The following is a 27,869-nucleotide window of genomic DNA, read 5'->3' as shown; positions in this document are numbered from 1 at the left end:
TGTGTGATCGGCTGCTATTCCAGTGTTCGCATGGCATTTCCAGCCTGTGGGACTCCAATGGAATGCCAGGTGCTGAGCACGAGAGAGCACAGTGGGAAATGTCTCTGGATCAGGCAGTGTCCCAAAGGTCTGGCACTGCCCAGCGTTCCTGGCTGGAATTTGGGGATCCCAGCACAGCCCCTCCATAATGTCCCTGTGAACCTGGCACTGCCCAGCGTTCCTGGCTGGAATTTGGGCACAGCCCCTCCATAATGTCCCTGTGAACCTGGCACTGCCCAGCGTTCCTGGCCAGGAATTGGGGGTTCCAGCACAGCCCTCCCAGCACATCCCGCTGCTTCCTCAAGTCCCTTTAACCTGGATCCTTTTTTGGGGTGGGAGCACCCAAACCCAGCAGATTTGGCTTTCACCAATTTTGGGGGATCTCCCCTCTCCTCAGGCAGTTCCTGCTGCCAAAACCCAGCCTGAGGCTCAGCTCCCCATCCCCTCAATCTCACCAAGGAATTGCACTTGGATTTCCCAATCCAGCCGGGCAGCAATGCTGTTCTCCTCACTGTGTAACTTAACTGCAGTAATTGCTTAAGAAATAATTAAAATAAATGCAAAGAATGAAGAGACAATAAAGAACTGCCAGCTCCAACCAAGGGCTGCTCAAGCCCCTTCTCAATGATCTGCTTTAATTAATCAATGCAAATGAACCAATTAAAACCACATTGATACAGTTTTATTCTTTTTTATTGAATTCTAGAGAAAAACTGCAGAATAGGAAAGAACCTTTTTAACCCCAAAACTCTTCTGGGAGATCCACAGGGCAGGGCTGCACTGCAACCCAAACTGAGGAGAACTGGGAGCAAAGACAAACCCAGATTGAGATTCCTGGGAGATTGGTGCAGCTTCTGCCAGCCAGAACATTCCTTGGTCTGAACACACACCTGTGAATCCCAGGAATCTGGGACATCATCAAGAGCCTTTTTATTAAAAGCAGATTTCCACAGAGAATTTACAGAATACAGAAAATTAAATGCAAAGGAACAGCTCCCCCAGCCCAGCAGGCTGCAGCATCCAAAAGAAAATGAACAGAAAGATGATGGATTGGGACCATCACCAATCCCAAATCCCTGGTGTGGAATATCACTCTGTGTTGGTTTATAATTCACCGCTTCTCTTAGTGGACAAACCCTTCAGCTTTGCTCCAATTCACTGAGTTCCCAACTGCGGCCACCAAGATTCTGCTGCCCCAAGCCCTGGTAGGAACATCAAGTGGTCCAGGTGCAGTGTGGAGCAGGGAAATAATGAGGATCATTTCTCTTCTCCAATTCCAGATGTCTTGGTGAGGTTGGGAAAAATAAGGAATTTAGTTTACACGACAAGATTGGAGTCTCTTTTTAATGACTGGCAGACAACACATGTGGGGAAACATTTCCACCTGCACAGGCAAACCATGAACAGCAGGATGGAATCTGGGAACAAAAATGATCAGGTGCCTTCTACCAAGGTAGGAGGTAGGAGGTAGGAGGGGAGGGGAGAGGAGAGGAGAGGAGAGGAGAGGAGAGGAGAGGAGAGGAGAGGAGAGGAGAGGAGAGGAGAGGAGAGGAGAGGAGAGGAGAGGAGAGGAGAGGAGAGGAGAGGAGAGGAGAGGAGAGGAGAGGAGAGGAGAGGAGAGGAGAGGAGAGGAGAGGAGAGGAGAGGAGAGGAGAGGAGAGGAGAGGAGAGGAGAGGAGAGGAGAGGAGAGGAGAGGAGAGGAGAGGAATCTCCTTTCTCCTGGGATAGGTGTTGTACATGTTTACCTACCTTTCACACCCTCAGCAGCAATTTTCCCTTATGGATAACACATCAGAAAAAAAAACCCTGCAAGTGAATTGTTAATCTGCCAGGATGACAGCCCTGGGACAGACATTTTTCCTGCTGTGCTCTTGCTCCTTTCAGAGCAGTCTGACCAAGTTTTCCAGCCAGGAGACCCCAGATGAGCACAAAGAGCCACCCCCCAGTACTGCAGTTATTTACAGCTTGGCTCCTGGCTGCAGAGAAGGGCCCCGGGAGCCCCAGAGCAGCACAACCTTCAGCACAGGTCCCCTTGCACAGCCCAGGTGCACACAAAGCACACACCAGCCCCAAACTCCTCCCTCCTGACTCAGTTACCTTCTGGAATGCCACAGAAGAAGGAATTCCAACCTAAGTGGGATTCCCTTCTCCTCCTGGCCCTCAGGGCACTGCTGGGCAAAGGCAGCTCTCCCTCCCTGGCCCGCTGGATTCATTTGACTCCTCCAAGCTCTCCCCCACTGTGGAGTTACAACTGAAATGTTCCACAGGGGTATAACCAGACCAGGAGCTGTCCCAAAACACGTGAGCTAAAGACAACGCTGCAACCACTGCTGTGGTATCCAGCACTAAATTAGTGGTTTCAACCTCCTTCTGACCACCTAACACAGCTCATGAGGGCAGGAGAATTAATTTAAACTAAGTACAATGGGCTCAATTTCCATTGCCAGGTTTTACAGTGAACAAAGAACTGAGCTTCCCCAGTACATGGATTTCAAACCACTGGCCAAAGCCAGTAGGTCAGAAAGGGAAAAGCAGAGCTGCTGGCAGTGCTGGAAGCACTGATTACCCCGAGTTACAACAGCTGAAGGAGACCCTGAGCCCCAGTGAATATGGCATCAGGTATCTGTGCAGGTTACATTTCATAAGCAAAAAGATCCCTGGGAAGTGCATTAAAATTGTTCCTACCTGTCCTTTCACAAGGCAAGACTGTTTTTCCATACAGCAAATGTTTTTTTAATTCAACAGATAGTACTTCACTCAGCTGGAGAAGAAAAAGATGAGATCTGCTAAATTCCCTAAGCCAGGCAACACAAAACAAAACAAAACAAAGCAAAACTTTTCAGTTTGGGTAAAAAAGAACCTTTCATTCCACTTTTTCACCATTTTCAACAGTCTACCATATTCATTTTGTCTCTCTTCAAACAAAAAGCCAATTCAGCTTTGAAAACCGTATATTCTGGTGTCCCAAGCTAACAAATAAATGCATTTCTCTTCCCCTGTGCCCAAATACATCTTAGCATAGAAACATCCAAACTCACTTTTCCTGGGAACTTGCAGAATTCAGCCTGATAAAAATCCCACAGATTTCCAGTGGGTTCTGCCTGCTTGGATTTTCAATTCCTCTTCCCCCAGCTGCTCCCTGCTGTGGCATCTGGGGCAGTTGTTTCCACTGGGCAGGACAGGGAGGGTTTCACTCTTCATCTTTCTTGGACCTGCAATCAGAGCCTTTGAGTCCTGCTGTGTCAGCCCCCCCAGGCCCTAAAGCAGAATTCCTTCCACCCTTCCAGGAGCTGCCTCACAGCCCCCAGGAAGGCCCCACACCAAACTCCAACAGCGTTGGTTCGCCTGCTTGTTCCCAGCCCCAAGGGATTCCACTGAAACAAGGGCTGAAAATCTTCCTCAAAAGAGGAGCAGAGGGACTCTGCCCCTCCAAATGCAAACTCCCAGCCACCATCACTCCTGTTCCACCAGTGAACCCACATTTGGTTCCATTATCAGGTGGGCCTCCCCTAAAACTCCAGTTTTTCTCTCCTGCAGGAATTTTGAGGCCCAGGGAGTGGCTGTGCCCAGGAGATTTGCCAAAATCCGCTACGATTTCACTGCACGAAACGCCAACGAGCTGTCGGTGCTGAAGGATGAAATCCTGGAGGTAAGTGAGCACTCCTGGGAAAGGTGTGTCCCCTCCCCTTGCAGGGCAGCAGAGAGCTCAGGATGGCAGCCAGCACCAACTCCTTTGTCCCTGGTGGTGTGTGACAGTGACACAGAGCTCAGGATGGCAGCCAGCACCAACTCCTTGTCCCTGGTGGTGTGTGACAGTGACACAGAGCTCAGGATGGCAGCCAGCACCAACTCCTTGTCCCTGGTGGTGTGTGACAGTGACACAGAGCTGTGCTCCAATCCAGGCTGGCACAGGCTGCCTGTGCTGGGCTGTGTCCCCTCCTCAGCTCAGACACATCGGTCCCATCCCAACCATGGTGAGGAGGGAGGACAACAACAACTCCCTGTCCTGCCCTGCTCATCCCTGCTGGACTCCAATCTGTTCATAACACCCAGTTATTCTCTGCAGTCCTCAGGAGTTTCATGGGGAAAGTGACACTGGATGAAGTGTCACTGGAGTTTTCCCAGAGTCACAGGGACCTTCAAGCTCATCTCATCATGAGTTTGTGCTCAACTCCCAGTTTGTGCTTCCTGCTGCTTCTGTTCTGCTGTGGAGCAAAACCTGGGACTCTGGGATCAGCAAATCACTGACTTAGTGATTTGAAGTAGCAGAGAGGACTGAAAAGGTCTCAATCCCAACTCTCCAATTGTAGATCCTCACACATCTGTCCTTCCACACCAGGCAACAGCCAAGGGGTGATGGGAGGAAAATAAATGGCAACACAGGGGCTCAGGAAAATGAGAACATGGTTCTGGGAAACACAGAGTCCATCCCCCCAGCCTCTGCTGCCTCACGGGGGCTGGGAGTTTCCCCTCTTGCTGAGAAGTTTGCAGGGCAGTTCCCTTATTTCACCAGCCCAAAGGGAACTAAATAACTCAAACCCAGGAAGATGACAAGCTGAAGCAGAACCCCAACCCCAACACCAGCCCTCAGGGAATGGGACCCTGTCCCTTGTCACCCCTTGAGAGAACCACTGGGAGCAAAGACTGCCAGATCTAAAATACAAAAGTAAACACTTTCCTGGGCTATATTTACAGACTTAATGAAAATGCTGAACCACACCCCCATTTTCCTTACAATTTCCCCACCAACACATTTAATGGGATTTTTGACTGAAGATTTGATTTCATCTCCTACCTGTTTCTGCAGAACTTATTCACCAAATGGATGAGCTGAACGACGAGCTGCTAAAGAAGATCACAAACAATAAAATTCAGCCTCCCCACAGGAATTTCAAAGTGGAAAAGCCTCAGCAAGTTTTTGTGCCCCTCACCTTTGAATCCAGCACTGAAGAAGTCAAAGCCTGGCTGGAGGCCAAGTCATTCAGCAAAGAGTAAGATTTGCTCTGTTGCCACATGAAACGCTCGTCCTTCCCTGGAGAAGGAGCTGGGGAGGCCACTGGCACCATCTCACCTGGGACAAATCACTGGGATTTACCTACAGAGCCTGTGCTGTAAATTAGATTTCAACCCTATTAAACCCAGGCTCTATAACCAGCATGTTCAGAGCCCAAACTCACTCCCTTTCTATCTTATAAACCTTTTCTTGGAGAAAAACAATCCACGAACTAAACCCACGGCCTGAGATGCCACTGGAATCACAGCTGCCAGCCTGGCACAGCCCCAGGCCCTGTGACACGACCCCAGTGCAGCTCCCAGCCTCCCATCTCCCACTCCTCACCTCTGGCACGAGGCCACTGCAGCTCAACCATCATCTCCCACTTTGTGTCTCCCCAGGACCGTGGAACACCTGGGCATCCTCACCGGAGCTCAGCTCTTCTCCCTCAACAGAGAGGAGCTGAAGAAGGTGTGTGGTGATGAGGGGAACAGAGTGTACAGCAAGATCACGGTGGAGAAAAACCAGCTGGAGGTGAGTGTTTTTCTGGGTAATTCCTGCTGGAATGGGGGGCTGTACCAGCAGTGTCACATAGCTCATTAAACACACATTTTAAGAAACACAATTGGGGAAAAAAAGAATGCAACCAAACCTACACAAGCAATAAAACACACATAAAAAATTCTGAAGTGTCTTTTAAGCTAAAAGGCCCCAAATCCATAGGATCCCCCTATTTGCACTAATTAATCTGCTTTTTACTGATATCACCTATCCCTTTGAAACTAGCTCTCCTCCCACAGCATTTATTAAATACTGTAATTTAACTACAGCTTCAAGTTCAGATCCAAACTTCCTGTTTTGTTTCCATTCCAGAAAAGCAGAGGGGAGTCAGAGCTCCAAGAGATCATGAAGCGCCGCCAGGAAAGGATTGACTCTGCTAATTAAAGTCTCTCTGCTTTATTTCAGCTCTTAGCCCTCAGTAGTGCAGAAAAAAGGGAATGAAAGTAATGATTGCCGGCCCAGGCCGGAGGCAGCAGAGCTCCCCTTGGGCTCCAGCTGCCATCAGAGTGACAATTCCTCCAACACTCTTGGGAAGGGTTGGCAATAAGACCACATCCCACTGGGAAAGGTGTTTTAATTTTGCATGAAGTATTTTTTTTATAACTATGTATTTTATACTGAGATTTTCCGTGCATGCGATCGGAGCAGGATTCCCACGGGGCTGGATGGACGACAAGGGCTGGATTCAAACAGAGACCCCAGAGCTTTTCCCCAAGGGCTGTCCCTGCTCCCAGCCCTGGCTGGCAGAGCAGGGCTGGCACACAGCTCAGGAGGGGCCAGCTCAGGGCCTGGAGCCTGCACCCCGGCAATGAGGCTGCAGGAACAACCCTGCACTGCTTTGGGTTCAAGGGAAGGACATTAAAGCTCATCCTGCTCCCCCCCATCACGGGCAGGGACGCCTTTCCCAAGCCCAAGTTGTTCAAATCCTGTCCAGCCTGGCCTTGGACACTGCCAGGGGTGGGCAGCCTAAGGCAGCCCCACTTCCATTCCCTCCTCAGTGCAGGTGTCCCCTGCAGCCTGTGAGCACAGCCCGGTGACAACTCCTTGTCCCCCTCCTGTCCCCTGTGCCCCCTCACTGGACAAGGCTGGAATGGCAACACACATTCCCAAACTGGCTGCTTCCCTAAATCCACAGACCAGTTGGTGCTGCCTCTGAGCAGCTGAAATGAGCTGTCAGTGCCTAGAAAGGAGCAGGAGTGACAAACAAAGGGATCTGAACTGGACATGGGTGAGCTCCACCTGCCCACTGCTGCTGATGCACAGGCCTGGGCTCAGGGCAGCTGTGCAGCCCTTCCCTGGGCCACTGATCCTGCCCTGGAATGCTGTGGGGCTGCCAAACCCAGCCTCAAACCAGGAGAAGATAAGCCCTGACCATTTGCTCCTGTCCCAGGCACACCCACAGCCCTTCCCAGGGTGTTGGTCACTCGTCCCCACCTTCAGCTTTTCACTGTAGAAAGTCAGCTGAAGTTATTCCCAAATAGCTGAAACCCCAAAGCACACCGGGCAAGGCAGGTTTAACTCCAAATACATGGGCACAAGGAAAAAAAATCTAATTTAGCACAGGGTGTTGCTCTTGACTTCCTGTTTTCCTTCATAAAGTTATGTGCATTTCTATATAACAATCTGTAAATAGGGGGTGAGGAAAATCTCTCTTCCTGGAGGCAGAATTAGTGATTATGCTTCCAAAATTTACTCACAATTTCAAAACTCAAGCAAGCAGCGTAGTTCCTGTCCACAGCAAGTTTGGCACACTGCATTTCTGTCTCTGTTTACCTGACAGACCAAGCTGATTGCAAAGCAGTGAAGCAAACACAGCTCCAGAGCTGCCCACAGCCCAGGGACAGTTGGCTTTTCTCTCTCAGCACTGCTCAGTCTTTGCCCAGATTTGTGTCTGTCCTTGCACATTTAATGGGAAAAGCTTTAACACAGCGTTGGGGAACTCGTGTCTCAATCTGAGAGCACCAGAGCACCTCAGGTTTGCTTTATTCCTGACTGTCTCCCATGGATAATCTGTTTTCTTCATCTGAAAGAGGATGCTGCTGGCAGCAGCAGAATCAGGGTGCAGGCAGGGGGGGATCCTGGGTTTGGTCACAGCCCTGCTGGGATCTGAGAAGGGCACTCACCTTGTCAGGGAGGGATGAAGAGGACAATCCTCCTGAGAAGCCCTGGCTCTGGAAGAGGGTGAAGGGAAGCAGCATGGCAAGCACAGGAGGCGAAAGTTTCTAAAATGAAAATAAAACCAAATGTTGAGCTAGGAAACACCCCACCTTCTAGTCCTGGGGTGTAGAGGAAAGCAAAGCACAGGGAATTACAGTTATCTGGCATTTTAACAGGAGTGTACACGACAGCTCTGTAAAGCTGGGAGCCACAGGAGCACTTCCCAAAACAAACGTCTCAGCAGGCCTCACTGCAGAGGTCACTTTTACAAATTTCCATGCGACTGAGCTGTGCATCTGTTCTGTTTGTACTGCCTGCAGACTCTGCTATAAAGAACTGTACATTGATGTACCTGAGCGAAGGAGACAATGATATAACCATGCACTGTACAAGAGTTATTAAAATAGTTAAGTTATACTTATAAATCCATGTCTGTCTCTTTCACTGGGTTTTGTAAATCCATGTCTGTCTCTTTCACTGGGTTCTCATAATGGTTTGTCACTGACAGTCTGAGAAACTCAGCAAAAGCTCTGAAACCACACATTTCCTTTTGGGTTTGGGGATTGACATTCAATAGGAAGGGTGCTATGGCCTTGATAGCTGAGTTTTAAAAACAGAGGTGAAAATCTCACACATCATAAGAATTAAGTACCAGAAAAGCAGCAAGCTGAACTCCTTTCCTTGTCTGGTCTAGTGGAACATGTTCCACCCATGGCAGGGGGTGGAACTGGATGGTCTTTAAAGTCCCTTCCAGCTCAAACCAGTCTGGGAATCTGTGATTCCATGACTCACAAGGGAGGCTCTCGTATGCCATGGCAAAGAAACCAGAGGCAGTACCAACGTGTTTCAATTCAAACAGCACTTAAACCTAAAGTTTCTTTGCATTATTCTTTCTTGGGCTGGGCAAAGCATGACAAAAGCACATTCTTGCCTGTCAGGAAGGGGAACTTCAGTGGCAGCTGTCCCAAGTGGAACAATACAGAAAGAGGGAACAGCATAACACCATGACACAGTCAAGAGACAGATTCTCCGACCTTTCCAGCCAAGGGCCGGCCATCCTCTGCCTCAGGTGAACAACCACAATAACAAGATCACCTCCTCTACAGCCTAAATAGAGTTTAGGCAGACCAAGAACCCAAAACACTTGCCCTGCTGGCTCGGGGGCTCCCTCGGCGACTGGAGCTGTGCCCGACAAGCCATTTGAACCTTGCCACGACGGCAGGGGAGGGAGCACCGCGCGCTGAGCTCCTGCAGCGAGGCAGCACCGGCGCGACTCCGAGCCTCCCCTCACGGCCGCCTCCCCTCAGGGCCCGCCCGCCGCCATCTTGCGGCACCGGCGGCGCCCGGGCCCCGCGCGGCCATGAGGGACGGGTGCCTTGGGGGCGCTCGGGCCGTGGGGAAGTCCCCCGGATGGTTCTGGGGACCGGAGATGCCGAGGCCGGCAGGTCCCGGGCCGGCAGCGCCCCGGACGCGCTCTGCTGGGGACAATGGCGGCGTCAGGGTCGCCCAGGCGACCGCCCGCCCCGAGCCCCAGGCCCACGGGCCAGCCAATCGCAATCGTTCTCCCTCCCGCCGCCCCGCCCCGGCCCCTGACGGCCGCGTCCGTCTCGTGTCCGCGCTCCTGATTGGCCGCCGCCGCCCAGCCGGCTGGGATTGGCGCGGGAGCGCGCGGGCCGCGGGTGCGCGCGCAGGCCGGTCCCCTCCGGGCACGTACCGTCCCTTATAGGCACGCGAGCCCCCACAGCCGCGGACATGTCGGTGTCCCCCGTGAAGCGGCAGAAGATGGAGTCGGCGCTGGACCAGCTCAAGCACCACACCACGGTGGTGGCTGACACCGGGGATTTCAACGGTGAGAGGCGGCGCGAGGGGATCCCGTCGCCGCATCTTCTCCTTAGCCCCCTCTCCCGCCCCCCTGCACGGAGAGTGGGCGCGCCCGGCCGAAGGGGCGCGCACTGGGGGGAGCGAACCACCCTGCGGCCGGAGGGGGGCGGCGGGAGGCGCTCGGTGGCGGCGCCTTGGTCCCCATCCCAGGGCAGATCCCGCCCAGGCGGGACATTTTCCAGAGCCTCCCGTGATCTCCCAGTTTGCCCTCGGGTGTGCCCTGACCACCACGTTCAGCTCTGCGTGCTGTCAGACTCAAGCCAGGCTCTGCTGCGCTAATGAATTCGGGTTTTCTTCCAGTGACCTGTCTGGATCTGGGACGGGTTTGGGGTTTTTTCCAAACTCAGGGCAACCCGGTCCAGCGGAGGGTGTCGCTGCCCGTGGCAGGGGGTGGAACGGGACAATCTTTAAGGTCGCTTGCAACCCAATCATTACAGGATTATGTAAAAATAATGCCAGAGTGCTTTTGTTTCCCTTATCTGCTGAGAATGAGCCAGCACAGTCCTTTCTGAGAAAGGGAGGTGGCCTTCGATTAAAAAGCCACTTGTTCCCAGGCTGTCACTGCCTGGCCCGGCACGGACACGGAGCCTGCTCGGTCCATCAGAGCCAAGAACTCCCCCCTGAGAGCAGCCCTTGAATCCTGTCCTGTCCTCACCCGGGCCTGCAGTAATCCCTCCACCGCTTGCCTAATCCTGTTGGTGTAAGAGTAAACAATCCTAAACAGCCACTCTCAAATGTCTTAACAGTACTAAAACTTAAGGTGGAGAGAGCACAGGGGTGGCAACAGCTCAGACACAGGAAAAAAACAAACCCCCAGGATGGCCAAGGGGGTGTTTGTGTGCAGGCACAGTAGGAACTGTAGAATATCCCACTGGGATCATCGAGTCCAGCTCCTGGCCCTGCTCAGAACATCCCCCAGTTGTTCTCTGGGCTGCTCTTACCAGCTGGGGGTTATTCTTGGAGCCCTGTCAAGGCAAGAGCCTTACCTGGCTCACTCCTGGCAAGTTAAACCCTGGTGGTTGTTGCAGCTGCTGGCTCCCAGTGGTGTTTGTAGAAGGTGTCAGTACAGATGCTTTATGCAGTACCCACGTGAACTGAAGTTCTGAAGGAGCTGTTTGCATGGAGTAGACCACACTCCAGGATCCTGATCATTTCCTGGGAGGGATCTATGGAAAAACAAGGCTTATTTTCAGTACAGTTGCATTCTCTCACTTGGGGTTTCATCCCTGTGCAGAAATGCTGAGGAGAAGGGGCTGGTAATACAGATTTTGGGGTTTTTTTTGACATTTTAATTGTATTGTTGAAAGTGCTTAGCAGCCTGCAGAGGCTCTGCCCCGTTTGCCCTGGTGCCAGGCTGTGACTACAGCCAGCAATGTGTGCCACAGCCTGCTGGAGCAAAACCTGGCATCACCTGGAACAGGCATAGTCCAGGGCTTACGGTAAGACCAAGGGTCAAGTGTCTTCCTGGTAGGACAAGGAAATGAGAAGAGCAGATACTGAGAAACTGCAGCTGTGTGAAAAAGGTTTAAAAAGCAGTAAGAAAAGGTGCTGGAACCTCACAGGTGAATTCACCTGTCCTGGCCCCATCAGTTGGACAAAAACAAAAGCCCAAATTTCTGACTGCTTCAAGGGAAGGTCCCTAGTTCAGTGATTCCTGGAGCTCAGCTATGCTGGTTGGGATGAAGTCTGGAAATTAGTACTACTCTCCATCCATCACTTCTACAGGTTTATACTTTTTGGCAATTTCTGCAGTTTACAAACTTTAAAGTTTGCTGTATCTTGTGACTGCAGCCCAGTTGTTCTGTGCTCTGGCACAAAGCAGCCTTCAGGCAGTGTTTAAACACCACTGATGTGCTCTGTCATTAACAAGTGTTAACCTTCTCACCTGGCTGAGCAAAACCCTTCTGATTTCTCAGGCAGGCTGGCTGTTTCAAACAGGCTGGTTTTCTTTCCTTAGCCATAGATGAGTACAAGCCCCTGGATGCCACCACAAACCCCTCCCTGATCCTCGCTGCGGCTCAGATGCCGGCATACCAGAAGCTCGTGGATGATGCTGTTGCCTACGGGAAGAAGCTTGGTGGGTAAGTAAAGAGGGGTTTCATTTCCTGTATTTAAAACAGACCTGTATTTAAAATGCCTTCTTTATTTACAAGCAATGTACTGGGGTTTCCCCCTCGTGTACTTGTGGGTTTGTCTCCTGCCCCAAAAGGCCTCAACACTTGGAGAAAAATTCCTTATGCCCATTCCAGATGTGTATCCTCGTTTCCCAGCTCACACCTGGCCTTCCTTGCTCAGGAAAGCAACAGCACTATAGGAAAGTGTCCAAAGGCTAATCCTGCTGACAGGCCAGAAGTGGCTCACTTGAACTCTGGAATTTAATGTTAAATGGGCTGTGAAATTTGATCTTCAAATCCACAGCAAAGTGTAAACTCACCTTTTTTTTAGCCCTCATAAATGCTTTTGCTCTTTGTGGTTTTCAGGTCAGAAGAGGAGCAGATCAAAAATGCTTCTGACAAACTTTTTGTATTATTTGGAGCTGAAATCCTGAAGAGGATACCTGGCCGTGTGTCCACAGAAGTAGATGCAAGGTTGGCTCTTTTCCCTCTGGGTTATCCTAGATGTTTGTAAACACAAAAAAGTAAACTGAGTTGGAGAAAGATTTTTTTGTCTAGAAGACCAGTGGGACTTACATTATTAATAATAAAGAGTGTGGATTTCCCTTAGTTTGACTAGAAGTCTGTAACAAAAACAAGTAGCACTGACCTTGGATTTTCATAATCTTCATCTTGCTGCTTAAGCAAGGGAAACCTCACACTTCCAGTTGTGGTTTTGCTAATTCTCTTCTGTGTGATAATAGCTGCTCAATTTAACAAGAGATCTGTTTGAACAGTTTTTTCCAAGACTTTCACAGGACTTGGCTGTTAACTTGCTCAGTGCCAATTTCTGTTAATGCTCAGATTCTGAATTAGTTACGAGAAATTTCCTACTCGAAGGGGTGACAGTCCAGGAGGGATCTGAGAACACAAACCTGCTGTTGGCATGTAAATGCTGATAAAACAGGACAATGTTTTCCCATGGGGCCTTGGGGCAGAGAATTAAAATAAAATAATAAATCAGTTTTAAACAATGCTGCTCTTGCCTTAAAGGCTGTCCTTTGATAAGGAAGGAATGATCCAAAGGGCGAGGCGCCTCATCGACCTCTACAAGGAAGTAGGGGTTGGTAAAGATCGGATTCTCATCAAGCTCTCTTCAACCTGGGAAGGAATCCAGGCTGGCAGGTAAGGCTGTGTGTGCCTGCTGTGCTGATTCATGGCATGCTCCTGCCTGTCCACAGGCACTGATACTGCATTCTGCCCCTGAATAAACAGCAGTGCTGAAAGCACTGTGCCATGAGGAAGTCTGTCATGAGCACTGAAGGTGCCCTGCCACAGCTTGCTGTTGAAATAGGCAAAGTTTCTTCATACAAGGGCCAGGCCACAGTTTCCTGAAATACCCTGCTAAGCTGGCTGTATTTGGCTAGAGGAACAGCATTAATAAAGCAGAGTTTGGTAGCACAAAACATTTGCTGTTAGCTGACAACTTGTGCACCCCATTCCTGAATTAACTCAGGGAATTCAGTAGTTTGAACTTAGCAGCTCATTCCTGAATATGAATTCTGTAGGTGAGCAAAGTACTGTTCTAAGCCAGCCTGTGTCTGCAGGGTCCTGGAGGCCGAGTATGGGATTCACTGCAACATGACCTTGCTGTTCTCCTTTGCTCAGGCTGTTGCCTGTGCTGAAGCTGGAGTTACTCTCATTTCCCCGTTCGTGGGACGGATCCTGGACTGGTATGTTGCAAATGGAGACAAGAAAACCTACGAGCCTTCAGAGGATCCAGGTGAGCACACACTGCTGAGAAAACAACAGCTGCTTATTCAAACAGTTCACTCATAAAAATCCTCTCATGGCAAATGCTGGGTTTGAGCATGTTCTAAATAATCACTTACAATAAAGTGGCTGGTTTCTACTTGCAGGAGTGAAGAGTGTCACCAAGATCTACAACTACTACAAAAAGTTTGGCTACAAAACCATCGTGATGGGCGCCTCGTTTCGCAACACGGGCCAGATCAAAGCGCTCACGGGCTGTGACTATCTCACTATCTCACCCAAGCTCCTGGCAGAGCTCAGCAAAGAGCACGTCAAGTTAACTCCCACACTCAGTGTCAAAGAGGGTGAGTCTGCTCCTGGGGGCTTGTTCTGACTTCCTTTCTTCTGCAGTGTTGAGAGTCTGGGGTTCTGGTCAGTGCTGTGGTACTCGCTGCCATCCTGCTTTAGGGATAAATCGAATTTCCTAGAGGAAAGATTGTAGCCTCAGAAGGAAATACTGTAGCCTCAGTACAACATCACTGCTACAACTGCTGACACTGAGCAGGAATTGGACTACAGTGGGTTTGGAGTGAGCTTCCATACTCTGCACCTCTCCCCGTGGGACAGGCAGGGAGGAGGAAAGTTAATCTACACATGCTCAGGATGAAATTTTACTGAACAGTAGCAAAGTAGCAAAGATGCTAAACTTGATTTCATCTTAATTTCTAGACATGCCAAGAGGTGTTTTCCCTCCAGAAATTAGAAACTAAGCATACACAAGACTGAGTGATTTGATCTGGTGACACTGCCACAAAGGCTTGGAATCCTTGCTCCCGTTACACTGCCTCAAGCCCAAGCTGGATGGGGCTTGGAACAATCTGGGATAGTGGATGGTGTTCCTGCTTGTGGCCAGGGAGTGGAACTGAATGGGCTTTAAGGTTCCTTTCCACCCAAATGATTCAAGGATTCTCTGACCCTCTCCCTTTTCTGCAGCCTCATTAAAATGCTGGTTTACATCTCGGAGCAGCTCTGTGCACAGCTGTAGCCATGGGCTGCTGCCCACAGGCTGCTGCTGGCCTGGGAGCCTGCTATCAAGCGAGCTTTTGTTAGTTCTTGCCAAATAATCAAAGCCCTGATTGTTCAGAATATTTGCTTAGAACGTCTCACTGCTGTGGGGTGGTTACACAATTCCTTAGAATAGGCCTAGAATTGCTGTGCCATTCTGCAGCAGGTACAAGATAATGACAAACACAAACACTGTTTTAAGATAAACTGATTTATTAGGCTACCTTTTTCTTTTCCCTCTTTGTTCTCCTCCAGCCATATCAGGAGCACTTTCAATCTCACATCCCAGACTATGCTCCTGCAGCAAGCCATACTGAACATATCTAAAATTTTTCCAACACACAGAAATGGTCAGAACTCAAGACAATTTTAGGAAGTCTGAATTTGACAAGAATCTGATCACCTGGTCTGTTTCCTTTTCTACTTCTCCTGCACAGCTCAGGCGTGTGATCTTGAGAAGATGCACCTGGATGAGAAGGCATTCCGCTGGCACCACAACGAGGACCAGATGGCCGTGGAGAAGCTCTCTGATGGCATCAGGAGATTTGCTGCAGATGCAGTTAAGCTGGAGAGGATGTTAAAGGTAGAGATCATGCTCCTCCCATGTACTGCAGCCAGCCTGGTGTGGCTGAGGATTAAACAAGTCTGGGCAGGTCTTTGGACAGGTTATGTAGGACAGGCCACCTAAACTCAGTGAACTTGGTAAGCCTCACTGCACGGCAAGGAAGAATTGGTGCCAGGTGTGGGCTATGCCTGCAGCTTGAGCCACAGGACTGGCAGCTCATCAGGATAACTGTCAAAGTGAGAAGTGCCTTAAATCTGATTGATTCTGAGCACAGGATACAAATAATCTTCAGGTAGTGAGCTGGAAATAAATCATGTTTGTACAAGCAGGCACTAAGAAAGTGCAGATCTGCTGTCAAAGTTTTATGTCAGATTTTGGAGAGGCTTTCACATAGGATTCATCAAACTGATTTTTGGGGAAGAAACACTCAGTATACCTGATCTAGGCACTTGGTGACTGGCAGCTCCTTGCAGCATTCCCAAACTCTTACTCAGCTGTGCTTTGTTTATTGTTTTTCTAGGAGCGAATGTTCGGCACTGAAAATGGAAAATAAGAAAAATTAATAATCAGCATTTCCCTGAGTGCTCCAAGCTGAGGTGGATCACCTGAGGTTCAGTGGATGTACAAATGTCTTACCTGTACAAGTATCATGCTGTGTATGGATAGATTTCTGTATCATGCTTTTTTTTTTATCAATTTGCAAAGGGACAAATGGAATTTCAGATTTTTGTGGCACTTTTGTCAATACATGCAAATTAAAACCGACTTGCCTTGTAACGTGGTCGATTCATTGCTGCAGGAGACACCTGATAGGATTTTAATCTTCAAATTCCTTATTAAGTCTTCAGTCCTAACACATTGAAGAAAACAGTTTTTAATTTCAGGTTGTTTAAAAGAGCAAATACAGATTTCACAAGCCCCTCTTGGTCCAAAACCCACCAACACTCCTGTGAGACACATATGTATATCAAAATATCTATGTGTATCTTATTTGTTTATATAGATCCTGTTCTATGAAGAGGAGACAAGAACAAGTGATAGGACAGGAAGGAAATGGCCTCAAGTTGTGCCAGGGAAGGTTTAGATTGGATATTAGGGAAAAGTCCTTCACTGAAAGCTGTCCAAGCTGGCACAGCTGCCCAGGGCTGGGTCCCCATCCCTGGAGAGATTTAAAGACACATGGATGTGGCACCTAGGGACAGAGATGGTGGTGGCCTTGGCAGGGCTGGGGAATGGCTGGACTTGATGATCTCAGTAGTCCTTTCCAACCTCAGTGATTCATTCCATGGTTCTGAGAGATCCCTGCTCATACATGGATGCAATTTGCTGTTTCCTGACAAAGTTGCCTGAACTCAAAGGGAGAAAAGGCAGCAGCACTGACAGCCACGTGCTCTGTCCACAGCAAGGGAGGCACTGATCCTCCCCCAGTGTGACACAGCAGCTCTGCTGTCAGCACGTCCAGAACAAGCTGGGAGCTGCTGTTCCAGCCAAGGGGACAGCAGCTACAATCACACACAGACAGCTGGTGCTGCCCTCCCAGCCTGTCCTGGGAACAGTGCCAGTCTGCCAGAGGGAGGTGAAATCCCCAGGGGACTCATCCAGGCCCTCTGTCCTACAGCTGTGGAGAGGGGGAAGCAGACCAGTTGCCCAAAGGGAGGTGACCTTTTCCCCTGTCAAAGTCAAGCCAGCACTAAAAGCTTGATCCTGCACATCCCTTCTCAATTTAACCTATTTTTCATTTTTCACTCTTACTAAACTGAGAATTCCAAGAGACTCCTAGAATGGTTTGGGTTGGAAGGGGACCTTGAAGACCATCTCATTGCACCCCCTGCCTTGAGCAGGTTGCTGTGCTCTAACACCACACCAGGGCAGGGCAGGGATTTGGGCACACAGGATTTGGGGACTTGGTGCTATCAAACTGGCTGGTCAGAGGCTTGGAGCCTCTGGAATAAATGCCCCTTCTTCCCCCTGAGTGAGGCAAGAACCTTCACATGCATGGAATCTGTCCCCTCACATAGCCGAGACACAGCTGGGTCAGTAACACCGTGGAGCTCAAATGAAACTGAAGCATTGCAGAAGGTGCTCCAGAGAGAATGAAATGCACAGTGAAAGGGAAAAAAGAACAAGAGGTAGGAAAAGGTATCTGAGTAACCTTTCTCCACTCACCAACAGATGCCTCTCAAGAGCTGAGGAGGCAAGAGGGGTCACGGGGTCAGTCACGGGATCCCTTCCTTCCTGTGGTGGCAGCTGGTGTTTCAGAACTCCCCAGCCCTGGGGTTCTTTCTCTGCAGCACAGATGGATGTTGTGAGGGGCCTGACATCCGTGGCTAAGCCACAAACTCCACATCCTTTCTGAAAAAAAAAAACCCAAGCACCACATAAACCTTCAGCTTGTACAGCTCTTTAGTCAGTCACACAAAGTGTGTTCACTCCTTAACTCTTCCTCAACCTCCCCTCTCTTCAGCAGATGCGGGGATCTCTCCCAGGGCCCTGTCTGTGCCCTGCTTACAAACTCCTGGGATTTCCCACATTCCCATACCTCCTCAGATTAAGAAATCAGGAGATGTCTCTTGTCTCCCAGGAAGATCTGTGGCTCCCACAGTCACAGTGACAGGACTCAGGAATTAGGGGCAGATACAACATCTACGTTTGGAGAAATCCTAAAGAATCAATAAATAAACTTTAAAGCATTGATTTTAAAATGACAGCACCTTTCCCAACCTTTCCTTGTGGTGGCTGCTCTGATTCCAACATCCAGCTCTGTGCAAAAACACAAAGCTTGGAGGGGAGTTGGAAAAGCTTTTCCTTCCTTCTCCAGCTGTGCCTTGCATCCCATCACAGACTGTGCTAAGGGAGACACCCTGCTGCTCCCAGCACCTCCTCCATTCTGACACAGGGTACAGCAAAGAAGAGCTGTTGGAAGAAAAGACACAATAAAGTACATCCATTTATATTCATCTTCCCAACATGGAATTTAATTTAAAATTAGTCCTGAGAGTCACTGGTTATGTCTATCCAATACAGCCCTCACAGGCCAGGATGGATGGCACCAAACCCAGACAGTTCCATTTGAAATTTTCAAGTAAACCAGGACCAAAGAGGCACTCCCATCTCTTCTGGCCCTTGTTTGAATGCACACAAGATTAACAAAGCAGCAGATTCCATTTTAATTTTTGTTTACAAGATTACACTGTAGAAACTCTGAGGAAAGAATCTTAATTAAATCAGTTAATACACAAATGGAATGCTGGCATGATCAACAACCACCAGCTGCACACAGGGCCAGAGCTCAAACATTTTGTCAGGATCCCCAAAAACACAAAAGCTGAGATCATACCCACAGGCAGGTCCTGGGGCTCTGTTTTCCAGAGTTAAGCAGTTTCCCAGCTGCTGCACCAGCACCCCTCCTCCCAGCTCAGGTGTAATCCTGCCAGGAAAGGCTCCCAGACCTTAGGGATGGTGGGCTGCCCTCTTTTGGGTCAAGAAATCCTTTGTGGGGTGCAGGACAGCAGTGCTCATTTACAGCTGTGAGCCAACATCCAAGAAAACTCCTCCTGCCTTTGGATTCATCCTGCTCCACGTGCTGCAGGGGCACTCTGGTGATTCTAGCAGGTACCTCCACGTCTGCCTGTAAAAACATCACAGGAAAACAGAGGATGTGGTCCCTGCTATTAAGCTTAGAAAAGAGGTAACACCGTGAGTCCCAAACAAATAAATCGGTAAAACTCTAGAAAATAAAACCAAACCCCCACCCAAATAAATAAAACAACAGAACCCACCAGCTGGATGTTACCAGGAACAGATTTCCAAGGAAACAAGCCTGCCTGGAAACATTCCTAGGACCAAAGCACCAAGCACTGCACAGCACAACGCTGAAACAATAAAGAGTTGTGTAGGATGAAAATTTCCCAAATTTGAAGGTTTTCAATTCTTTGGGAAACAAAGAAGAGAGACAAAACCCCACTCCTTGGATGCCTGGGATGGGATTGTTCACAGGGCTCCTCAGCTGGACCAGGCACAAGAGATACAAACTGAGGTACCTAAATTATTCCCACAGGAAGTTTAAAATGCAAGAATTATCCAAAAATCCTTGCTCTTTGTGTAATGCCACTTCATTATTTTAGTTGATGTAAATATCTTTTAGGTAAAGGAAAATACCAAATAAACTATCAAATTTTACATTTGTAGTACAAAATTAACACAGAAAATGAACAGAATAAAACTTTCCTGAACATACCTGGATGACATTCAACAAATTTGTGCTTCATACATTCATTTGATCTTCTTTTCTCACCATTTTTTTTAACAATTTTTCCCAACCCCTGGCTAAAATTGGTCATCCTGTACAAGAACTTAAGAGCTATCACCACTAATGGCCTCAAGGTGTGCCAGGGGAAGTTTAGGCTGGATATTAGGGAAAATTTCTTCATGGAAAGGGACATCAAGCACTGGAATAGGCTGCCCAGGGCAGTGGTGGAGTCACCATCCCTGGAAGGGCTCAGAAAACACATGGATGTGACACCTGAGGTTGAGTGGTCAACATGGTGGTGGTGCTGCACTGATGCTTGGCTTGATCTTAAAACTCTTTTCCAACCTAATTTCCATGATTCTGTGACTCAGGTGGCTTCCAGTTTGTCAGCATGACTTGAGGAGGTGACACAATCCAGCCCACCACATGCAGAGCCACCCCACACAGCTGCTGGCCCACAGCAACACACATCACCTCTCCAGCCTGACCACACCTTCCTCCCCCAATTTTCCCAAGAGCAACTTCATGGTGTGATGGGAAAGAGTGAAAATACACACAGGACCTCATCTTTTTTCTGTTCTCAAATGGGAGGAAAAAGAAATCACCATCAACTTCCCAGGCAGTGTGCTTTGTCCAACCACCTGACAGAGGCACAAGCACAGCAATTCCAGCAGGTCCTGGATGCCACAAAATAAGGAAAAATTGTACAAAAGAGGACTGAACAAAGCATCTAGAGGTCTGAATGCTGTTTGCTACCTAGCAGCAGATGAATGAGCCTGGACAACCTCATTTAAGGAATGAAAACAGGACACAGAGTAGACACCAATGTTCTATTTTTACAGGTAAGCAGAGAAAAGATGTAGCAATTTTGGCAAAATCCCATGGAAACAAAGACCCTAAGGAAATACAGTCTCCCACCTCACAAACAAGATGTGGCTTTCCAGACTGAAAGTATTTCCTGATGGTGTCAACATCAAATCCCCAAGATGGCTTGGCAGGAATGAAGATTTAAATTATCAAAGCTGATTGATCATTTAATATCTATCAAAGCACAATTTTCATTTCAAATTCTGGTTTTCATTTCCATCGATGCCAAGGTTCTGTGAGCTGGGCTCCAGAATGCAACAGCAGAAGACCCAGCAAAGCCCACAGCAGTCTGTCTTTTCAAATCACACTGAATTCTTGAGACAGAGCTAAAAAATATGGATTCACACAGAAAAGAGAAAATTTCCTGACTTGATGATTTGTTAGAACCAAAATATTGTAATATCCTGGTAAGAAAACAAAAATGCAGCCCCATTTCTTTAGGGCACTGGAGAAATGCTGCCCACAATTCCAAGAGGGAAGGAAAATCAATTATCTAAAAGTTAATTTATCTACTTTCCAATAATTTTGTATGTTTGAGCCTGCAACAATTAAAAAAAAAAATCTCAGTCTGGTTATTCCTTCCCATGCTCAGCCTCAAGCCACACCTGCAGCTCAGAAGGAAGGAGAAGCCCAGACTCCACCCCACAGCTGGGTCCTCAGATGGGACCCACATTAACCACCTGCATTTTCAGTGCCCCAGTCCACAAAATTCCAGCAAGAGACAGCAGCAATGTGCTCCCAGAGAGGAGTATTTCCAAGAGAACAAAACCCACAACATAAGCAGCACAAAGGAGAACAAATAAACAATTGTAGGACCACGTTAAAAAAAAAAGCTGAGCAAACTTTCTGAACACAATTCCAGCCATGTGAACAGGAAGAAAACAAGGGCACGCTGTGCACCAGCACAGCTTCAGCAATTTGTATGCACAGCACCAACTTTTGGGGGGTTTTGAGGAGATGGCTCCCCACATCTGTAAACTGAGGGTCTAGAGAAGCAGTGAGGAAATGGAGCAGCAAAAATATAAGGGAGTGTCCCAGCTGCTTCTGACAACCTCCATCCATTCCATCCACACAGAACCTGGCACTGCCACAGTCACTTCAGAGTCCAGGACAGGGGTTCAGAGGGGTCTTCATCCAGGTCACAGCCATGGAAATCCTCAGCCTGCTGGCTCTTCATCCATCCTCTTTGCAAACAGACCTTCCCCTTCATTTCCTGCTGAAGGAAACACACCCAGACACAACAGGACCTGTTAGTGCCCACAGGACAGGACTGGTACCCCACACTCACCTGAGCACAATAAGAGGTTTGTGGTTATTCATATGGGCTCCACTATCTGACAAGATGACACTCAAACAAGCCAAGCCATTTCCAAAGAAATTAAATACATTCATTCCCAGAATCCTAAATCAGAGCTGACTCAAAGCCAGCCTGCCAAAGCTCAGGAAACAAGAGCTGTTTCCCTGAACAGAAATGTTTAGTGAAGCCTGTTCAGCATTTTACTTTGCCAGTTCCACTACAGCTGTGCATTTCCCCACACATTTTCATCTTTTTCTTTTCAATAATCAAATGCTCCTTGCCAAAAGACACAACTGCCTGGCTGGCTTGATCAAACAGAAGTGACACACACTTCAGCAGAAAACCAGGGGGAAAAACCCCTTCTGAGAGACAATATTCCTGAAACAAAAAAGAAAAGCTCACCCCTGGCTGTTCCCAGTTCTTGATCCCCATCTTGCCTCACCTGACATTGCAAAGAATCAGGAGGTTCTGGACAGCAGGAAGGGTGGAATTCTCATTCTGTCCTGTCACCAGGTGCCTGTCCAGCACCACATGGACAGCATCTGGGCTGCTGGCTGAATACAGGAGGAAAAACACAGGGATTGCTCAGTGCCAGGATCACACCCCTGACAAACCCACACAACACATAACTATTGTGGCCAGACAGATTTGCTGGGTGCTGATCTATCACCTCAGCAGAGAGGGGCAGTCTCAAGCCTCTCATCCTGAAAAACATTCCCTAGGAAATCCTTTTCTGAAAGGACAGGACTGAGTCCTTGACTCAGTTAACAGCAGGTGGGTAAAGTACACATATCAGGAGATAATGAAAAACTCAAAAGTGTGTGTTTGAAAACTACAATTACCTCACAATAAAACACAAACTCATATTATGCCAGACATGAGCTGTGATCACCATGCTACAAAAATCAAATACTCATTTTCTGGCCAATTACAGCTCCCCAGTGTGATCAGATCTACCAGCAACTGCTCAGCACCCCAAACAGAATTTTTAAGTTTCCTCACTCCATACAGATTCCCAGACTGGTTTGGACTAAAGCTCATCCAGTCTCACCCCCCTGCCACAGGCAGGGACACCTCCCAGTATCCAGTGTTGCTCCAAGCCCTGTCCAAGCTGGCCTTGCAAATGAGCAGTTATATATTGGTAAATGAGGGAATGGGAATTGCAGCTGAGAGATCCTGCCAGAGTCCTGCTCAGCTGGACACAACCAGCACACAAACACTCATTTCCCAAGGAAGACACAAAGTGCCCAAGATCCCACACACCAGGCATGACCCACCACTGAATGTAGCTCCAGAATCCTTCACAAAATCCTCCACAATAATGGACAAACTGGCGAAATTGGGCTGCCTCACCAGCTCGTACACAGAGGGCTGAAACAGATCAAAAGGAAATTAGTTTGGCTGGCTTTTTTAAACAGAAAAAGCCAAGAAAAACCAGCACATACTTCCCTGAAATTTATATTTCTGTTCCCTCTACTATTCACCCAGCCAAATGACCACAAGCAGCTTTGATGGATTTTGTGTAGGGAGCAAAATGGAAACTCTTAAGTGAGTTAAGTAAAGAGGAAATAACAGCACCAAACAATTTCTGCAGGTGTGATTAACTTCAGGAAGGCACAGACCTGTCTGTCCATGGCACACAAATATTTGGACACAGATGCTGTGCCACCTGCAGAGTCCAAACCCAGTAATCCATGTTGGAATGAAAATGGGAAACAGCTTACAGACAGAAAATTTAGGAGCACTTATAACTGTAATACACAAAAGGAAGGAACTTAATTTTATGGCTTCCACAGCAACCATAGCTAGGCCACAACATGACTTAAATTATTTCATCATGGACTGTAACAATCCACAGAGAGTCATAAATGATCCTTAACTCAAAGAGAAGCACATGAGAACACGAATAGCTTTTGTGAGTCACAAAATCCTTATTTCTTAATTTTCCACACTAGAAAGCTGTACTAGGGCCATTTGCATCACTCTGACATTATAAAATGGACTGTGAGGCCAGAACACACAAAATAAAGTATCAGCAGTAACTGGCTGCTTTAATTGCAAGCCAGTTTGTACAAACAGCCTTTTATTTCTAAAACTTTTAACTTTTTTCCTAAGACTTCCTCTACCTTTCAAAAAGAAACAGTACTTTGAGAAATATAACTTATCCTTAGCATTCATTAAACAAACAAAAATTTTTTGTAAGTCCTCAACAACAAATGCAAAGAGCTGCAGCAGGAATTTCCAGCTCTTTTTCTTTTTTTTTTTTGCTTCAGTTTAAAGTTTACTGAACAATCAGAGGGAAAGCATTCCCCACATGCCACTAAAAAGTTGGACAAACCCTTCATGCACCCAGTGCTGGGCCCCTTGTCAACGACAACTCTGCATATCTTGCACAAGCCAAGGGCACCAAACTGATAATTTATATTTACAGGAAGTTCAAAACCACCAGAAATCACACAGCAAAAAAAGCCCCCAAACAGCAGAAACAAGGTAAAAGCTTGGCTTACCCCTGTCAGGCTGTATCCCTGGAAAACCCAGGATTTATCCTCATTGGTGGCACAACACAAAGCTGCCACTCCCTGCCCCACAGCACAGATAGGCTCTAGAAAAGAATGAAAGCACATTTGTGAGCATCTCCAAATACTGGAAACACAGCTGAGCCTCATGCTGCCCTGCTGCAGTGAAGTTACACTGCACTGATAATGCTCCTTTAGGCTGTAGGGGCTTTCCTGCACCCTGCAGTAGCAATTATTGCTATCATAAGAATTGCTACAATTATTACAGTATTACAATTATTTTATTACCATTACAGTAAGAGGAAGAACAAGAATTGCAGATTTCCACTCCAACTCCAGAGACAGCTCCACAAATGCTCAAATGTGGAGCACACCCCAAGTCTTGATTAAGTGCAGCCTTAATGATGATCCTGGGACATTCCACACTTGGCTCTGAGCCTTGAATGCTGCTGATTTGGACAGAGCCATTTCTGTACCACTGTAAGGCAGCAAGTCCTTCTTCTGAGACAAGCCCTGAAAAGCTACTGGCATTGCTCCTTAAGATACTTTAAGACCTCTTTTTCCTTTTCAAGGCTCCCTTTTTCTTATTTAAGACACGTTAAGACACTTTTTTTTCCCTTTAAGTCTCCCTTTCCATTTTTAAAGGCCCATTAAGCCATTTGTTTTCCCCCTTGACATCTCCTTTCTCCTTCCCAGTTTGGAATGCTCTTCAGCCATGCCAACACTCTGAAGTCTCTGGAAGGCAGCCACCCTGCAGAGGCAGCACAGGAGCCCCATTTCATCTACCCAACCCCCAGGGATGTTCACCTACTGCTCTCAGTGCTGAAGTGCTGCAGGATCTTGGCCAGGTAGCCGCTGTTGGCCAGGTCAGTCACAGCCCCGGGGCAGTTTGGGATCAGCAGGGCGTGGTACCGAGCCCCTGGGTGGGAGGGAAGCAGGATTGTAGGACAGGTAAAAAACCCCAAAAGCCTGATTATAAACCCACTGCACGTTTGGAAAAAAAGGACAAACCCACATAAATCAGTTTACCTAAAATTACCTAAAGAAACTAATAAAGCTACACAGAAACTAATAAAGCTACAGAGAAGAGAGAAAAAGGACAAGGGACACACATTTTTAATGAGCCAGGCAAAACTTACAACTGTTCTTTCTGCTGGCTCCTACTCCAGCAAAATACTTATTTTTAACAAGTAACAATGTATTGTGTGCTTGTATACACACAGACATTATTTGTGTATATTACATATACATTAAAAGAGAATGACCGTTCCAAAATAAATAAGAAAATTGCAAAGCAGTTGCTTGGACTTCCTCTTAAATAAAAAGTAAATGAACAACTGCAGCTCTTGCAAAACAACTTTCCTGCCTTTTCTGTGTCATTCTTCCCTAAAATCCTGGCCCTGAGCAGGCCCTGTTTCCCAGACAGGCCCGTGGTGACAGCCTCACCATCGATGGACTCCAGCTTGGCGGGGCTGGCGTAGGATTTCATGCGGAAGTCCTGGATCCAGCGCGTGTTGCCCTCGTTCACATCCACAAAGTCAATGGGCTTCCCCTGGGGACAACACGGTGACAGCCTGGTCAGCATCACTGCACAGGCATCCAGGACACTTCCGAAGGATGGCCATGGGGGATTCTGAGATGCTTTCAGCTCTTAAAAACTTGAAACTCTCCATTTTCCCCACTCGATTACTGCTAATAGTTTTCCTCCACTCTTTGTGGGAAAAGATACTGGATAGAGAAGTGCAAACCCACGCTACAGAAAGGCTGCAGTCACTTTGGTATAAAAAAAAACAGAATTAGGTCTGATTTTTTAATACCAAGTCCCTTAATGTCTACAGCCAATAAAACACTTCTCAATATATTTATATTATATCAATTATATTATTTTTTTTCATTACAACTGAGATATCAATTGGCTTCAGGCTGAAATCCCAGCATTTGTCCATTTTCACTCACCCCAGGTGTTGCCACTTGCAGGTTAAAGGCAGAGCTGGCCAGAGTAAAGCAGTGAAGGAACGACTGGGCTGAAACACCTGGAAAACAGATTCCAACACCTTAGGGAAACAATAGTGATAGTTTAATGCAGGCCACACTTTATCCAGGGTGAAAAACGCCAATCACTTGTTTTTAAAATTTTAGAAGTTTAATAGTAATAAAATGGCTATAAAAAAAAGTAATAGAGTAATAATAATTTGGGCAATTTGAATTAGGATAATATGAGACAATAGAAACAGAGTTACGGACGTCCAGGTACCTTTTTCTGGGCAGCAGGAGACCAAAAAAGGACACACGTTAACAGAGGATTAACCCTTAAAAGTAATAGCCTGTTGCACATTCATACACTTGATACATGATGCATAAATTCCATTCAAACAAAGGATTTGGTCTGGTCATCGTCTACTTCTTCCTCCTAATCCTAAGGTGCCTTCAGTCTTTAACTAGGCAGGAAGAATTCAGTTTCATATTATTAAAATGTTAATACAGCACTACTAATCAATACAACAAAATACATATAGTAAATGTCTGCATAGAGCCATATAATATGCACTTTTCACATCCTTAAAAGTACACAAGCTTGGGTGTTTACTCATCTTGAAAGCTCTAAATAAATTCAGATGATTATTTTGTTAGGATTTAACGATTTTAAAACATCAGAAATGTACAGTCTTCATTACAGATGAGCTCAGGAACAGAATCCTGGAATGATTTGGGTTGGGAGGGACCCTAAAGCACATCCCGTACCAACCCCTTGCCATGGGCAGGGACACCTCCCACTGTCCCAGGTTGTTCTAACCCCTGTCCAAACTGGCCTTGAACACTGCCAGCGATGGGGCAGCCACAGCTTCCCTGGGCAATCCGCACCAGGGCCTCAGCACCCTCACAGGTAAAAGATTCTTTCCCCAAACACCCAATCTGAGCCGAGCCTCCTTCCCCTCAAAACCACTAAAGCCGCACGCAGAGGAGCCGAGCAGCACAGCTGCACATGGCGGCCACACCTGCAGCGCAGGATGGGCGCGAACGGAAAAGCGGCACAGCTGGGCAGGGAGGGCACACGTGCGGCTGCACAGCCCGGCTGCGGTGTCACCCACACGGGGGACACACACGGCAAGGGAGCCCGGCTGCAGTGACACCCACACAGCGAGGGAGCCCGGCTGCAGTGACACCCACACAGCGAGGGAGCCCGGCTGCAGTGTCACCCACACGGGACACCCACATGGCAAGGGAGCCCGGCTGCAGTGACACCCACACGGCGAGGGAGCCCGGCTGCAGTGTCACCCACACGGGACACCCACATGGCAAGGGAGCCCGGCTGCAGTGACACCCACACGGCAAGGGCCGTGGGATGGGCACACGCGGGACACGCCGCGACAGCCACACCGGGGACAGCCCAGCCCAGCCCAGCCCCGCCCCGCCCCGCCCCGCCCCGCCCCGCCCCGCTCCGCCCCGCCCGCCGCGGTGCTGGGAAGGGACGGGGAGCGCGGGACACCCGCAGAGGCCGGAGCGGCGGCTCCCCGCGAACCGGCGGGGCCCCCCCGAGAGCGTCTCACCCGCGGTGGCGGCGCTGGCGACGATGAGGCAGGAGGGCTTGGCCAGCCGCTCCGACATGGCGGGGCCGGGGCCTGAGGGCAGCGGCGGAGCGGCGGAGCCTCGTGCGGCCGCGCGTGCGCGGTGCGGGACGCGCGGAGGGGCGGGGAAAGCGCGCGGAATCCCGAGGGAGGCGGAAAAGCGCGGGAAGCGCTGAGGGGGCGCTGCTGCCACCGGGCGCTTTGGAAGCGCTCGGGTGTACCGAGAATCCCGTGGTGCCACATCCCGTCGGCAACTGACATTGTTTC

The 27,869-nt window shown here is 48.5% G+C and overlaps 3 protein-coding genes and 1 long non-coding RNA gene across 9 annotated transcripts; 2 read left to right on the top strand and 2 right to left on the bottom strand.

Moving 5' to 3' along the window:
* Positions 1-714: 714 nt before the first annotated feature.
* On the bottom strand, positions 715-11,655 carry LOC134419367 (uncharacterized). Of its 5 annotated transcripts, none has more exons than XR_010028021.1 (8): positions 11,518-11,655; positions 10,619-10,798; positions 7,718-7,816; positions 4,972-5,111; positions 4,836-4,885; positions 3,079-3,252; positions 1,790-2,801; positions 715-1,423 (listed from the first exon to the last, which is right to left on the bottom strand). It is a non-coding gene; the product is annotated as an uncharacterized LOC134419367 (long non-coding RNA). The 5 variants fall into 5 exon arrangements; XR_010028023.1 differs by lacking the exons at positions 10,619-10,798; positions 11,518-11,655 and adding an exon at positions 8,896-9,068 and having other exon boundaries at positions 715-1,323; positions 1,790-1,846; positions 2,726-2,801; XR_010028019.1 differs by lacking the exons at positions 10,619-10,798; positions 11,518-11,655 and adding an exon at positions 8,896-9,078.
* On the top strand, positions 4,841-8,176 carry LOC134419366 (epidermal growth factor receptor kinase substrate 8-like protein 2). Its single transcript, XM_063158464.1, has 3 exons — positions 4,841-5,031; positions 5,435-5,567; positions 5,907-8,176. Exons 1-3 carry the CDS (start codon positions 4,862-4,864, stop codon positions 5,976-5,978), a joined length of 375 nt encoding a protein of 124 aa, XP_063014534.1. The 5' UTR covers positions 4,841-4,861; the 3' UTR covers positions 5,979-8,176.
* On the top strand, positions 9,420-15,884 carry TALDO1 (transaldolase 1). The gene is made up of 8 exons (XM_063158460.1): positions 9,420-9,600; positions 11,590-11,713; positions 12,113-12,220; positions 12,779-12,910; positions 13,333-13,508; positions 13,645-13,842; positions 14,980-15,125; positions 15,628-15,884. Exons 1-8 carry the CDS (start codon positions 9,504-9,506, stop codon positions 15,658-15,660), a joined length of 1,014 nt encoding a protein of 337 aa, XP_063014530.1. The 5' UTR covers positions 9,420-9,503; the 3' UTR covers positions 15,661-15,884.
* A 4,288-nt stretch (positions 15,885-20,172) lies between these two features.
* GATD1 (glutamine amidotransferase class 1 domain containing 1) lies at positions 20,173-27,669 on the bottom strand. Of its 2 annotated transcripts, none has more exons than XM_063158461.1 (8): positions 27,585-27,669; positions 25,993-26,069; positions 25,483-25,588; positions 24,848-24,955; positions 24,028-24,122; positions 22,798-22,891; positions 21,963-22,074; positions 20,173-21,439 (listed from the first exon to the last, which is right to left on the bottom strand). In XM_063158461.1, the coding sequence occupies exons 1-8, from the start codon at positions 27,640-27,642 to the stop codon at positions 21,430-21,432; spliced, it is 660 nt and encodes a 219-aa protein (XP_063014531.1). In that variant the 5' UTR covers positions 27,643-27,669; the 3' UTR covers positions 20,173-21,429. The 2 variants fall into 2 exon arrangements, with proteins under 2 accessions (XP_063014531.1, XP_063014532.1); XM_063158462.1 differs by having other exon boundaries at positions 20,173-21,436.
* Positions 27,670-27,869: the final 200 nt, after the last annotated feature.

Source organism: Melospiza melodia, chromosome 6, assembly GCF_035770615.1.
Source record: "Melospiza melodia melodia isolate bMelMel2 chromosome 6, bMelMel2.pri, whole genome shotgun sequence".
NCBI classification, from domain to species: domain Eukaryota; kingdom Metazoa; phylum Chordata; class Aves; order Passeriformes; family Passerellidae; genus Melospiza; species Melospiza melodia.
The sequence above is the reverse complement of the archived record's forward strand: the minus strand, read 5'-3'. Positions and strand labels throughout refer to the sequence as shown.

Excerpts from the sequence above, each read along its gene's own strand:
- LOC134419366 (XM_063158464.1), top strand. The coding sequence starts at position 4,862 with ATGGATGAGCTGAACGACGAGCTGCTAAAGAAGATCACAAACAATAAA. Across the intron at positions 5,032-5,434 it reads GCCAAGTCATTCAGCAAAGA|GACCGTGGAACACCTGGGCA; the intron begins GTAAGATTTGCT and ends GTGTCTCCCCAG. Across the intron at positions 5,568-5,906 it reads TGGAGAAAAACCAGCTGGAG|AAAAGCAGAGGGGAGTCAGA; the intron begins GTGAGTGTTTTT and ends TTTCCATTCCAG.
- TALDO1 (XM_063158460.1), top strand. The coding sequence starts at position 9,504 with ATGTCGGTGTCCCCCGTGAAGCGGCAGAAGATGGAGTCGGCGCTGGAC. Across the intron at positions 9,601-11,589 it reads TGACACCGGGGATTTCAACG|CCATAGATGAGTACAAGCCC; the intron begins GTGAGAGGCGGC and ends TTCTTTCCTTAG. Across the intron at positions 13,843-14,979 it reads CACACTCAGTGTCAAAGAGG|CTCAGGCGTGTGATCTTGAG; the intron begins GTGAGTCTGCTC and ends TCTCCTGCACAG.
- GATD1 (XM_063158461.1), bottom strand. The coding sequence starts at position 27,642 with ATGTCGGAGCGGCTGGCCAAGCCCTCCTGCCTCATCGTCGCCAGCGCC. Across the intron at positions 24,956-25,482 it reads CAAGCTGGAGTCCATCGATG|GGGCTCGGTACCACGCCCTG; the intron begins GTGAGGCTGTCA and ends CCTCCCACCCAG. Across the intron at positions 24,123-24,847 it reads GCACTTCAGCACTGAGAGCA|AGCCTATCTGTGCTGTGGGG; the intron begins GTAGGTGAACAT and ends ATTCTTTTCTAG.